General features: G+C 38.0%; 1 protein-coding gene across 1 annotated transcript; it reads right to left on the bottom strand.

Annotated features, from left to right (window-relative positions):
- Positions 1–629: 629 nt before the first annotated feature.
- cfap57 (cilia and flagella associated protein 57) lies at positions 630–13,365 on the bottom strand. The gene is given in 22 exon segments (XM_018667621.2): positions 630–2,029; positions 3,029–3,103; positions 3,105–3,173; positions 3,300–3,434; positions 3,625–3,741; positions 3,858–4,001; positions 4,409–4,567; positions 4,686–4,859; positions 4,952–5,142; positions 5,242–5,335; positions 6,082–6,237; positions 6,491–6,652; positions 6,839–7,012; positions 7,540–7,752; positions 7,840–7,953; positions 8,062–8,227; positions 8,861–9,000; positions 9,854–10,006; positions 10,110–10,284; positions 11,366–11,625; positions 12,312–12,625; positions 12,817–13,365. Coding segments are annotated over 22 exon segments (3,516 nt in total). The 5' UTR covers positions 12,974–13,365; the 3' UTR covers positions 630–1,855.
- Between the last annotated feature and the right edge of the window lie 1,625 nt (positions 13,366–14,990).

Raw genomic sequence — 14,990 nt, forward strand, 5'->3', positions numbered from 1 at the left:
AAGAACATTTTTTGTGAAATTGAGTTTTTATTAAAATGTTTTTTAGATACATTTCTACAAATTTAATTAAATTTGATACTGAACATAAAAATAATACAGATTTAATAGGCTAAGAGGTTATGACTAAAGCACAGACACTGTCACCTGTAAATGAGAGTATTTTGGAATACTTCAGAAGAAAGAGTTTGCTGATTTCTTTTCAATTCCATATTTCCAACTCCTGTATTCTGAGAGCAGAGAGCACAGGATGGATTATAGGGTTGACATTGATCAGACTTTAATCTAAGGTGGACAGGGAGCCACTAAAAAAAATGCAAAGATTAGCGCTCAGACAATGCTCCATCCAAATATATACTTCCTGATGTACATATTGCAATATCATGAAAGAACAAAGAACTCATATTATTTTGTGTTTGTTAGGTGAGTATGAATATGTTTTCTGTACCTGGCTGTTTCAATGTCCTGTATTTACCATTTGTGGCTGCAGAGGCTGCTGTTGCTGTTGTTAAGCAAAAGTGACATGGTTTTGTTTTAAAAACCTGAACATTAGTAGTCTAGTACAATAAAAGAACTCTACAGTTTGAATCAGAAATATTAAAAATCATCATGAATATAATGCTGATTTTTGATTTTTTGTAAAGGTTAGATTTCCTGAAAATGCTGGACACTAGATTTCAGCAGATATTACTTGAACGTAAGGAAATATTTGATTTGTTCACAACTCTTATCCATGGTGAATTAATACAAAAAGCACTTTATTAGGAACACCATGCTAATATGGGTAAGGTTTCCCTTTGCTCAAAGAATTGAGGGTATTTTAATTTATTTCCACTGATGGAAACAGATTTCCAAGATGTTCAAATCAGTTTGAGATTCTGCACATAATTTCTGCATATTCTCTGCTTCACATTTCATGCGGCCAATCTCCCATTCTGTTAGATACAGATCTGGTGACTGGGGAGGCCAAGTACACTGAACTCATTATCATGTTCAGTTTGAGACAACTCTTTGCTTTGTGACATTGTGCATTATCATGTTGGAAGCAATGATTAGAAGATGGGTAAATTGTGACTATAAAGGGATGCACATGGTCAGTAACAATTCTCAAGCTGTAATGTTCAAAGGACGATTGATTGAAATTTCAGGATTCTGAGATGCTTTTCTCCTTGCTATAGCTGTGAAGATCTGAGTTACTGAAGCCTCTCTGTATGGCTGGATATTTATTTTTTTATTTTTGTTATGTTTTTGGCACCATTCTGAGTAAACCCTAGAGACTTATGTATGAAGGTCCCAGGACATCAGCAGTTTCAGATCTACTTAAACCATCATCTCTGGCACCAACGATACCAACTTCACATCTTTTCCTTATTCTGATGTTTGTTGTGAACATTAACCAAAGCTCCCGAACTGTATCTCCATGAATGTATGATTTATGCATTGCTGAATTGTTTTTTTTTAATTCATTACACAGTGACAACATTAGGAAGTGACTGTCCATGTGCTTGATGTATATTCATAAATAACCGCATCAAATTTTCAATTTGGCTTCGACCAATATTAAATCATGTCTCTATGAGAGTGGTTCATTTTCATTAAATGTTAAAGTAAAACAAAAATGCTGAACTGGTAAGGGTATATTTTCTATCAATAAATAAAAGACTTGGCAAATTAAGCACCCATTTTTCCACTGACATTCCATGACTCTAGAAAATGGAAATGAAAAAAAAAAGAACATTGTTTTTAATGCAAATATCTTCCAACATTACAACTTTTTCTTTAATCCACCTTGTCTTCAAAGTGAATATGAGGTCCTCAGTATTTTCCCTGTGGAGCCTCTGCTGATGGAGGAAGTCAGTTAATTGATATCTTCATTTCTGAGCTCCTTTTTTGGTCGTTCCTCTAAATTGGGACATGACTTGTTGAACTTCTTGCCTGTGGCCAGCTGAGCTTTGTAATCTTTAACCTGAGTCTTCACCAAACGCAGCTCCTTACGCAGTTCGTTGATTTCGGTAATCAGAGTAACATTCTCCTGCAGATGACAAACGCTGTTAGAATACTATTCCCTCAGCAAAACTTTGCTCAGATCTGCACCACAAAAATAATCCTACTTTAGTTATACTATTTTGGTGAAAGTTTACAAATAATTTATGCACTAGACATGGGGATTCTTTATGTTCTTTAAAAAAAAAAAAAAAAACAGAACTGTGGTCGAAAAGTCAAAAGATATACCTTCCAAACCACTTTTCCTCAGCCTTCGATGGAAAATGTCATGAGGTCAAGGAAAGATGTGAGGGAGAATTCACAAGGACTTGGGAAACGAGAACTACGATGCTGAGAGAATCCCACTGCATTTACTTTTTAAAAAACTAACTTTATGTATAACACATGGAAGATAAGTACTATGACAAAATCAATGCTCTAGGCTACAATTCAAAGAGGTTTCCTGTCCAAAACAGACCTGCTCCTCCCCTCATAGGAACTAACAACAAAGTAGATATTGTTGAAAATAAAAACAAACAGGATTGAAATGCAGCAATAATAGAATACATTTATACATTTGTCACTACAAAAATAATTTTGTTGTGTATTCCACAATATTTAGTTTAACAACATTTCTGTAGTTAATATTTTGTTATGATGATGATATTGTTGACTAAAAATTCAAAGTTTTTTCTTCATCATGACTCTGAAATGGATTTGAACAAGAAGAATCCATATTTATGGATTTGGAGCTCAGCCAATCATGGAAGGATTTACATAAGTTTTGGATCATGTCACAAATATATAAGAGGTGCTCTGTTGTTTCTAGATGTATGTGGGTCTGCTGTGGTGAAACTACAAGTTAATGGTGCCTGACTCTATACGCTGCTGCAGCAAGGAATTGTGGGACTGCATTATCTCTGTTCCTTTTGTAAAGTAAGGTCCAGTGTATTCCGTGCTGAAGGATAATACAGGAAGCACTGAAGCTTACTAGGAACTGACTAGGGTGACAAAATTCTCCAAATTTACAATCTGCATCACCATTTACCTTCATGATCTGGATGTAGACTTTCTCATGTTCCTCAGTGGATTTGGCCAGCCTCATCTTGAGACTATTTACAGTCCTTCTCTAGGTGATCACGCTGGCGACAGAATGCCCTCTGAATATCTTCATCTACACTGCTTTTCTCCACCTTAGAAACAGCACACACATGGTTTGCATATTCTCTGCATTTTTTACTGTGTATGTACGACTGTAGAGTGGACTAGAAGTGAGTCTGCACCCAGCTGTAAAAGGATCTGCTGAATAAACCACTCACCCCATCAGTCTGCAGTACATAGCGGGCACAGATCATCTGTACGCTATCCTTCAGTTTCCTTGGATCTTGGATGAGGCCAACACAGTTTTGGAGATCTGACTTGAGCCGCTGAAGATGTGTCTCCAAATCTTTCACCTGGCAACAGTAAAGATATTAAAGTATGTTAAATGTTTCATGCATGAATGAGCCCACACAATCAACAATTAACATTTGACAATATCAAATAATACCTGGCTCTTCAAAATGTATTAAAACTGAAAGGTTGACATATAGTAATCAAATTAGGTAGCTGCAGAATGGAAGCTAAGTGTTAGGTATTGCTGACCTTTAGCATTTCCTTGTGCATCTCTTTATCTCTGGTCCTCAGTTTGAGCCTTAGGTCAGACACAGTGAGCTTCAGCTGACTGTTGCTCTTGTCAATTTGCACCAGCTCCTCCTCCAGCTGTTAAAGAACAGAAACATCAGCTCATCACAGAAACGTTTCATATTGAACGTCCATTTTTTATTGCAATGATGTCAGATTTATCTGATGTTTTAAACAAACAGACACACACACACCTGATGGATCTTCTCCTTCTTCTCACTGATGTCATCTTGTTGAGGTTCAGTCTGCTTCTTCAGTTCATTCAACTGGAAATCAAGAACAAACTTCAACTTCTCCAGTTCCTGGTTCTTCCTCTTCAGGCCAGAAATGGTTTTATCCTGCATGAACATAAATGTGCAAAGGGATATTTACTTGGGGAAGGTGTCTTTTGTACAATTACAAATGTAGGTAAAGCAAACTTAACAACCAAATGTTATCAACTGCAGGTCCATTATCTACTTGACATATTTCTTCCTTAATCCTGTTTTCTTATTTGTACATTTGCAACCTTTACACTCACATTTGAGACTGAAACTGTTATATATATGTATATAGACAAACATGAATGGAGGACTGAGTATACAATATATCCAGCAAGAAGATATAGGTTTGCACCGGTTAGAGAGATAAAATGCCTCACTAATTTTCTAGGTAGATATTTTCGAAAATCCCACTAATATAGTTCAAGGGAAAAAGAATCAAAAAATAAAAATGTTGTTCAATAAAAAATGGTGATCTCAGCCACCTTATCCTGGTTGGTTTTTTCATGTCCAGCGATCTGCCTTTTAAGGTCGTCAATGTCACTCTCCAAGGAGCGGATCAAACCTAGCAGCCTCTGTCGCTCCTGCTTCAGCTTGTTTATGTCTGTGCACTTCTCATCAATCTGCTTCTGAAGACCATAGAACTGAATGAGAGACAAACTGGTGAAAGTGAAGATAGTTTTTCACAGAAGCCATGGACTGAGAACATTACAATTGATGTTCTGAAAACTAGGCCCTGTTGATTAAAGGAACTTTTGTCACCTTTTGTGCCATTATACCAGTTTCTCCCTTCAGATTTGTGTTGGTCTCTTTTTCTGTGTGTAGTTTCTTCTCATACTTGATTTGGATATCATGGATCTTCCTCTCCTCATCCTCCTCTACCTGCTTTATGATCTCTTTGAACTCACAGATCTGCTGCTGTGCATCCTCCTGACACTATATAAAAATAAAAGCATGACAAAGTTAAAGTGCCTCTGCCAGTTCATAATCCATCAAAGCTCTGCCACCTCCCCTTCCCACCAACTGACCTGAGCCAGCTGATGAGTCTTCTCCTGAAACTTGGCCTCATAGTGCTGCGTCAGCTCCTCCAAGACTTGGATTTTGTTCTCCTCTGCAGACTTCAGCTGCTTCTCATAGTCCTCTTGCATTCTTTGATATTTATGCTGAAGATCCTGGTACCTCTCGTGCTCCACAATCAGCTTCTGGCTATAGGATATCTCTGTGTATCATAGATAAATAGATAGATAGACTGAGCCTTGTACAAAGACAGATACAATGTCTCTGGATTGTGCTCACACTAATCCTGGCCTCTTCTTACCTAAATCCTTCAGTTCTTTGGAATATTTCACAGTGGCCTCTGCCAAACGCTCCTGGTGTTCACATTCCTGCTTTTTCATCTCTGTTTTCATGGCCTGTAGGAACAGTACATATTAATGAACAAAAGGCCTTAACTTATACAAATCATTCAAAAAGCAAAAACAATGACTGGGCTGGCTGAGTAGCAGGTTTTGTAGGCAGACAAATCCTGCACATAGTTACCTATATATACAGTGCATACAGAACGTTTTCAGACCCTTTTTAAGTTTTCCACATTTTGTTATATCTCACAATCATCTTAAAATGGATTCAATTAATTTTTTTTATCATTAATCTTTTTGGAGCGTTTTGTAAATTTATTGAAAATAAAAGACAGAAATGTTGTTTACATAAGTATTCAGATCCTTCACTTATTTAAAGCACCTTTGACAGCAATGACAAAGTCTTCTTGGGAATGATCCTACAAGCTTGGCACACCTTTTGGAAGTTTCTCCCATTCTTTTAGGCAGAATTGTTCAAGTTCAACCAGGTCTATCCGGACGTGAAAATGTCAGGTCCGGATAGACCTGTGCACAGACGCTCCCCAGATGCTCTCCATCCATTTAAAGATGAGTCTGAAACATAATGTGGAAAACTTGAAAGGGTCTGAAAACTTTCCATATGAACTGTATTTTTTTAATTCTTTAAAACTACACCATCTCAAAGTTATGAAGTAATGTTCACTGAGGAATTTATAGTCATTAAATACAGGCATTTTTTGTTTCTCGTAGACGTTCTGACCTAGTCTAACTATACATTGATTGAGTTTGGAATGGAAGGGTCTGATAGGTGGCCAGCAGACCTGTTGTGTAGTTTTCAGAGATTCTATTTGCTGGGTAAACTTGTCAGAAATCTCCTTCATCTTCTCGTTGTAGTTCATGTCCTTCAGACGGAGCTGGTACTCATTCTCCATCTGTAGCTCCTCCAGACGCATCTTCAGCTCCAGCATGTCCTGCATCTGCAATACAGATAGGACAGAACAACAGGACTATGTTGACTGTACGGGACTAACCAGCTGCTATGTGATTTTTGCCTATTTCTGTGTTTCCTTTCAAGGTCAATGAGATCAGGTAAGGCAAACGTGAGATGAGAACTGTCTTTAAACATTTTCTGTGTAATACAATATGACATGATATTGTATATCTTTAAACCAAATTTTCATGTGGAGAAGGTATTGCAAGTAAAATGGCCCTATGCAAACACACACAAACCTTTTCTTCCAGGTCTGACTTGGTGACGAGAATTTCTTCAGTGTGGATGATCTGCCTGTTGCTCTTTAGTCCTCTGCCCTCCTTATCAATAATCTTCCATATTAACAGACAGCCATCCTCAGACACTGTCAACAGGAACTGATCATCAAACGTGATAACAATCTGAGGATGTACAAGGTTAATACAGCAGAGTTTTTCTTTAGTTATATAGTGGTTGACATGACAGATCATTTCTGGCTCTCATTCCAATATGAAAATTCCAGTATTCAGATCATGTTCAATTGTGATGGATTTCTGCTTCTCTGTCAGTTCAGTGTGTTCACAGAGAGCATCAACATTTAGACCAACCTTGGTAACTGGGCTGCAGTGGGCCTGATACATGATCCAGTCCTTCTGGATTGGTAATGGGTACTTAATGGCCCTGACAGTTCCACTGGAGGTCCCGGTGAAGATAACCCTTCCAGAGTGAGACACTGCGACAGCAGTGTGAGCTATCTCATCAGCAGGAACCTCCCTCAGGACCTGTGGAATCAATGACCAAGATATACAATAGAGGGAAACATCCTGCACATCCACAACAAAAATACTAACTGAAATAGTAATGCAGTAACTTTGTGTAATATAGCGATGAATACATTTACACAGTTGATAATCTGGACTGTGTTATTTGTATTTTAGTATGTGATGTTGCAGTATTCTTGACAAAGAATGAACATACAGAGTATATTTTTTATTGTCAAATTGAAAAAATAATGATTCAGTCTTTGACACTGGTGTCTTTCAGTTCAGTGTATTAGTCTCACAACTTTAATATTTCAATTCACCTGTACTGTTTTGACACAGGAGGCAGCTGTTTCCAGCATGTAAGCTTTAGCAAACTCAGTTTACACCATATGCCCAGCATCATAAACAAGTTACAGACTAGCTGGTAAATATTGTGGAGCATTTAGTAGATGCAGCTGAAAACTCTTATAATTGCACAGGCAACAGCACTGGGAAAATGCCTGTAATCCCTATAAGGAATATAGTAGTGTGTTGTTCCTACTTACCTGACAATCTTGGATCTCCTTCAGTGTGAGGTCTGTTCCCACAGCCAGGATGGTCTTGCAATCTGAAGAGAAGGCCACACCTGTGTAGCTGCAGGACTTGAGGACGCTCTCTGTCTCACGCTTGCCAGTTTGTGCGTTCCACTCATACACTGCACCATCCATTCCACATGAGACTAGCCGGCTGTCATCCAGACTCCATTCAATGCCACGAACCTGCAAAAAAAACAAATAAAAGCTCTCCAGTTAATGACAAATATGACTGTGGGTCTACTGTAGGATACATTCTCAAGTCTGTCTCACCTTCCCATTGTGGCCCTTCAGATTGAGGATATTCTCAAAAGAGGTGACAGAGTAAATGTGAATCACATTTCCATTGACAGCTGCAAACATGTGACCACCGTGGCTGAAAGCACACTAAGGTGAAAGAGATTGTCATGAGATAAAGAGGGCATCATGTAGCTGTACTATCAGCAAGTCAAATTTATTGAGTGAACACGCCATCGGCACACACACATATCCCACCTCTCTGCAGCCACGCACAGTGAACTCCTTGAAGGTGCGAATGTCATCAATGACCAGGTTCATCAGCCTGAGTTTGTCTGAAAAGCCCACCAGGATGAAGAGGCCAGTAGGGTGGAGAGCCACACTGTAAGCCTCTTCCTGGAACTCCTTGTACAGCTCTAATATTCTAGTGACAATTAACAGAGAGCAGCAGTGAAGAAACACTGCAGCATATCTTTAGCATGTCATTCTTAGTTTGCTGTCATCTGGGTTCTTCTGGGTAATAAAAGGTTCTAAATTTAATTCAGAAAGGTTTTGAATGTGAATATTTATTTATATCTTACCTGCCATAAACAGTAAATTTATGTAATTAATAAATAATTGTATACCTAATTGATTGTTTTCCTTTCTTGGACCGGTATGATCTTGAAAAGGGTACTGAATTTTAATCTATGCTGTATTAAAAAGGCCTTATAAAGTCTTGAATTTAATTTGGTGAACACTGCTGAAACTATAATAAATAACACTGAATACGGGGCTTGATAAGTCACTTTTCCTAAATCATGTCTTAATATCAGCAGTGTTTGGTTGCAAGCAGAACCTCACCCATACTTCTGAGTTAGAAGCGTAAAAAAATATTTTCTTTCCTCAGGGATGCTTCTGTGCCTAACCAAACTTCAACATGCAGAGTAAAATACAGTAACCTGCTTTTATCTATATGTGTATGACTCAGAAAGATGCCAGAGACTGTGTGGGAAAATGAAGTGAACAGCTGACATAGACACAATAACAAAGGGCTTGGGGTGATTTAGTCTCTTACTTTGTCTCGTAGTTCCATATGCGGACAGAGTGGTCCAGAGAGCTAGTGGCTACAAGGGGTTTCCGAAGGCAGACTGATAAACCAGTGATGGACTTGGAGTGGAAGGACTGGAGCAGGAACTCAAAACGTAGTTGTTCTTCCTAAAAATACAGAGTTTACATCTCAAGGCCAACTTAACGATCTAATTATTGGGTATGTTGTTTTGATGGCTAAAAACTGTGGGACAGACAGTCAGTTGAAGCCAGACAACGAGATGAATGTGTCAGATAAATGGAAGGCAATGAAGGTACTAAAAGAAGAAGCTGAGACCATTAAAGAAGTAGAGGGTGAGTAAAAGAAAAAACTAAATGACTAAATGGAATTAATTTCTTTTAGGTGACTGGCTTCTTCTATGGTGGTGTTTTTTTGGTAGAGGAGGTAAGAACACTACCTTAAAGAATGCAAGGGGCTGTCTTGGCATGGATTGCTTGCTTAAGATACTGTTAGAATATTTAATATAATCCAGGAAGGCTTTGGGTAACAGATCTGTGAGTTTTAAGGTTTATCAGCCACCAAAACACAAAAACCTTTTTACAATACTATGAGAAGATTTTACAACTCTGGAAAGATATCACGATTGCAATTCTGTTGTGAAAATTGTGAAGTAAACAAAAGCTTTATCCCACTCATTTTAAAAAGCAATTCTCATCCAATATCAGCTAGGATAAGCTCCAGGCCCCGCAATCCTCTAAAGGATAACAGGTATGGCTGGACATTGAAAAGCAATCTACGAAGTATGTGCGCTTGCACATATCTAATAGACCAATACTGTGTCTTATCAGAAGACATCAGATTGCACTGTGGCAAATGATTTGCAGGACAATCCTGAGTTTTTTGCCCAAGCACCCCTGCTGTGCCAATGTAGCGATCTCTTTGTCTCAAGGCTTTTTTTAATGCAGCATTATTGTTGGTTTGAACAGTTAGTGGTGATGCTGGTGGAGCTGTCAGGACTACCTTACTGATGTCCACAGAGGACAGGCTGACACTGTATAGCTGTCCTTGGTCTGTGCTGATGGCCAGCGTCTCCTCAGCAGGGCTAATGCACATAGTGTCAATCTCCTGGCATTCAGCTGGGGTCACCTCATTGCTGTATGGATCTGGAGGAATCTGACAGAAAAGCATACACATATGATCGCTTAGAAACATACACAAGGCCTACAGTGTCACTAATGATTTATGATTACTGAGATTTAGATTTATATATTTCTACCAGTATCTCCCTGCTCTTTCTGTAACTGTCTTCGTCTGTCTTTTCAAAAAGACAGACAGTGCCAGGACCCATGGAGCACACAAAGCCCTTGGAGTAGGACACGATGGCTGTGATGCGAGAGGCACTGGGAGCTTCATCCATGTCACTGTCTTTGATCTTCCTGGTCTCCACTTGCCTGTGCAGTTTTGATTACATTTATAAGAGTGAGTTGCAGAAAAAGCAAACAGATCTGAGGTTCATTCATTTCTCATAACAGCTGGTATCTGTAGTTTAACACAAACAGTACTTGAACAGGAGGAAATAGTGCATTTGATGGGGACTGTTTTCAGCAGTGGATTAATTTGATACTCAAATGAGTATTCACAGTGACAGGCCAGTGTATGTGGGACAGATTCAAATTAAACAACATATGTGTTCATCATTTTGTGCCCTTCACTGTTTTTTATCACCACTTCATAACTTTTATACTTTTCCTACATTACTATTTTTGTTGACAGTTTCAGAGTCTTTGCATGCACATTATTCATTCATTCATTCATTCATTATCTATACCGCTTATCCATTTTAGAGTTGCAGGGGGACAGTCCATCACAGGGCCAACAAACGTAGACAAATAACCATTCACACTCACATTCACACCTGCAGGCAATTTAGCATCAACAATTAACCTAACCTGCATGCCTTTGGACTGTGGAGAGAATCCACACAGGCACAGGAAAACTGTGCAAACTCCACACAGAAAAGCCCCATGCTCAATGCACACTCATTAGATATCATCAATTTTCTGTCTGCTGGTCTGCACTGCCAACATGATGGACTGCTGTCAGATTGATTCAAAATACAATATATCCACTATCAAGAAAATTATTATTCTAGCAAATGCTGAGAAAATGCATTCACTTTTTTATGACATAATTTTACATCTTTAGACTTAATATGTCACTCCAAGTCAAGGGGCTAGAGTCCATGAGAAGTCATGAGCCACTGGTGTTTCAGTCAAAGTCAAGTTACAAGTCATTAGAGTCATGACATGTTAGTAGGATCAATTAATTGTTGGTTTTGGTAGGATTTGTTGAGAATAAACACAGTTTAATCTATTATTCTATCAGTTACATCAGTTACCTACTCTTTAATCTCATCACAGCTAAACTCTTCTCTGGACTACGCTGCACAGTTACTGTATATGACTGTATATGAGGAAATAATTTGTGGATAAACAAACGTTGACACATTTTCAGTGTGGACCAACTTGTGACCTGTCAGTCTGCTCCTGCACAGCCTTAGAAGTTTTGTTGATCTCTCTCCGCAGGTCTCCAGACTCAAACACCAGCAGCCTGCCCGTGTCTGTCCCCGCAATGACCCGCTCCACTGTCATCCATGTATGACACAGGAAGTTGATGGTGTCCACCTTTGGGAAGCTGCTCTGTTTCAGGGCTCCCTCTGAGTAGCGGAACAGCTTGAACACACCAGTTCCAGTCACACACAGTTGCATGTTGTTGTAAGGGTTAAAGCTGACCTGAGAAAACATCATTAAAACGATATAAACATGCATTAAAATGCATGCATAAAACATCATCAATGATATAATATTATGCATATGAATATAGCCAGTGATGCATGATGTCCAATCTAGTGGATGGATGATTAATTGTAATTTCCTCCTAATATAAAATCAATATTTGGAAATTTTCACAATGCTATTATTCCTTAAATGTTACTTGATGTTCCCAATATTTTTACCCGCTGGAGTCTCTTTCTACAGAACGATTGGCAAGATATTCTACCTTCAAAACCCATGTATATTCAAGAAAACAGCTTTTTAATAGCTATCCACTGTGAAAGGGTTAAGAACTGTGGTTATTACTTGACTATTATCAAACATTATCATATTATACTTATTGCGACTGTATACTATATACATTACACAAAATCATCTTGTAAAATTTTCTAAAAATAGATGCATACATGTGTAGTTTAACTTTTGGTACATACATTTTGATAATATTTTTGTACTCTTAGCACTCAATAGGACTGGAAATTGATCTAACAGTTAAAAGTGTCATTTTGGTGCAATATACTGCCTATACTGCCTGCATGTTGTTGTAAGGGTTAAAGCTGAGCTGAGAAAACATCATTAAAACGATATAATATTATGCATATACATTAACTGGAGGCTGCTCTGGTACAGCATGAATGACTAACCTGGGTGACAGGATTATTTGAGTTACTGGTCTTCACAGATGCCAGGACTTTCTGTTTTTCCCAAAGCCAGAAGATCAACATCCATTCTGGACCACCTGTTTGGCCTATCAAGTACTTGGAATCAGGGGAGAAAGCCATGCATACAAATTCTTGAACAAGCATATCCCCTGCTGTCAGAACTTTTCTCTTTCTCCCCTGCTCATGTTGCAGGTCGAACACTGTTATGGTGGCCTTCTCACCACACTCTGACACCGCTAGGTAACGCCGGTTTGCACTGATGGCCAAAGCACGCATGACATGGCTTCTCTCTGAGCCTGTAGAGACAAACACAAATTCCAATAGGAGTAAAATAAAAGTAGTCCCTTAGAACTAATACTACTACAGTATATATAATAATAATAGGATCTCACAAATAGAGAAAATATTATCTCTAAAAGAATTTTTTTTATGATTATGAGGATTAAAGTTCCAAAAGTTCCACAGCATTGTTGCAAAGTCAGCCTACCTGGAATGAACCTCTGGCATCTCTGGACAGTGTTGTAGCACACACAGTTGTTTCCACTGGGGAAAACGACAGTTTGCTCATCGTAGAAACACAAATTGTTTGCCACACCTGTCCGTAGACCGAAGATGAAATGGGGCTGAGCAACTACTGTAGTCATTTTCAGTGAAGTTTACAGTTTTTTTTTAAAGCCGCGAACAGACTACTAAAAACTACAAAGCTCTCCACACATTACGAATACTTTTCCAGTGTGAATTAATTTAGTCTTTAGTCTAAGTCAGAAAGGAGTACATGCGACTGACTGAGGACACTGTGAGACAGGTATGCCAGTATGATTAGAGTCACGTCGCTATGCAACCCAGAAGATCCCGCGAGGACCTGAGAACTCGTTTAAAGTTCTCTTTCTAGAGTCCACAAATGTCTCTGGTCCCACTGTTTCCACAGTTTCACCCAAACTTTTCAGTTTTCCCGTTTCTACCTATCCTTATCCCACAAACTTTAGCATACACTGGGTGACAAACTACTGTTTAGTTTTCGTTGGTTTCTTCTCGCGGGATTTCAAGGGTTGCTTAGCAACGCAACTCTTAATCGTCACTTGAACTAATAGCAACAAACTACTTGTCGTCAATCCAGGGCTGAGCTCTGTAATAACGGATGTTGAGTTCATTTACTTAACCCCTGAATTCTTCGCATGAATTACGCATGAATTACGAAGTTTTTTTTTTTTTTTTTTTTTTTAATTCTTCTTTATTAACAAACCATCAATAAAATTATATATTATGTTATTAAGATAAGATAATCCTTTATTCGTCCCACAATGGGGAAATTTACATTGTTGCAGCAGAATAAGTGATTGAAAATATAGAAAAAGACATAAATACGAGTAAAGGCAAGATAAAAACAAGACAAGGCTATAAAAAATATACACATCAGTATAAACATGACAATGTAATAAAAAATATTAACAGAAGAGCAATATACACAGATACACAGATATATACACAGAGACAGAAAATGAACTAAATACAGATATTGTACATTTGAAAATGGAATTGCACACAGTGAATGACTGATAGCCACTGTTTTGGATTAATTAAAGTGCAGAAACCTAGTGAAAAATGGTCCATGTGAGTATGTGGTGTATTAGGAGCAGTGCTGGTTGTAGAGTCAATATCTTTCTTTCACACACTTTGGGTGAAGCAACCTATCACTGAAGGAGCTGCTCAGTGCTGTCAGACTGTCCTGCATGGGGTGGGGCTCACTGTCCATCAGGGATGATAGCTTTGCTATCAGAATATATGTGTGTAGAATATATTTGAATAATATTAATTTCTAATAATGTTAAACTAATGTGTTCACATATTTTAATAGCCTACTTTTCAGCCCAATACAGAAACATGTAACCTTGCTCCTGACATCTTAAATTCTCAGCATCCTCAGTTCCATCAGCATCCTCAGCCCCACTGACACAACTGCTAGCATTTGTCAATACTTCTATTTTCTGGCAGCCATTCGTCATATTATTTGTTATTGGTATTGGTATTTGTTCCACTACCCTGTAGGCCTTTCTATCATGAGCTATACTTGAGCTCTACAAAATAGAAGACACTGACTGTTGCTTTCATAATGGAACTAATTGCATATAATCTTGTTTTTATTACAAAACTGAAAGTTACATTTTAATAACATGAAGCAGATGATTCACGGTCAAAACAGATACTGCAGATGAAGTATTTTCAAGAACAAGTCTGCGTTTTAATCCACTGACGAAACAGCTGCTTATCAGTCACTCATTCTGTGCAATATTGGCATTCAGTTCAATCTGTTTCTATGTATACATTGCTTTATATATTGTTCTTTTGTTTATATTTTTATAATATTGTCTTGTTTATAACTTGTTTAGTATTTTACTTGTATTTATGCCTTTTTCTATTTTTTACAATCCCTGCTGCTGCTGGAGCAATTTAAATTTACTAATAAAGGATTATCTTATCTTATCTTGTCACAGTAATATGACATGTAGTTGGAATATAGCCAGTGATGCATGATGTCCAATCTAGTGGATGGATGATTAATCGTAATTTCCTCCTAATATAAAATCAATATTTGGAAATTTTCACAATGCTATCATTCCTTAAATGTTACTTGATGTTACCAATATTTTTACCTGCTGGAGT

The sequence above is a fragment of the Lates calcarifer genome, linkage group LG12 (assembly GCF_001640805.2).
Source record: "Lates calcarifer isolate ASB-BC8 linkage group LG12, TLL_Latcal_v3, whole genome shotgun sequence".
NCBI lineage: Eukaryota > Metazoa > Chordata > Actinopteri > Centropomidae > Lates > Lates calcarifer.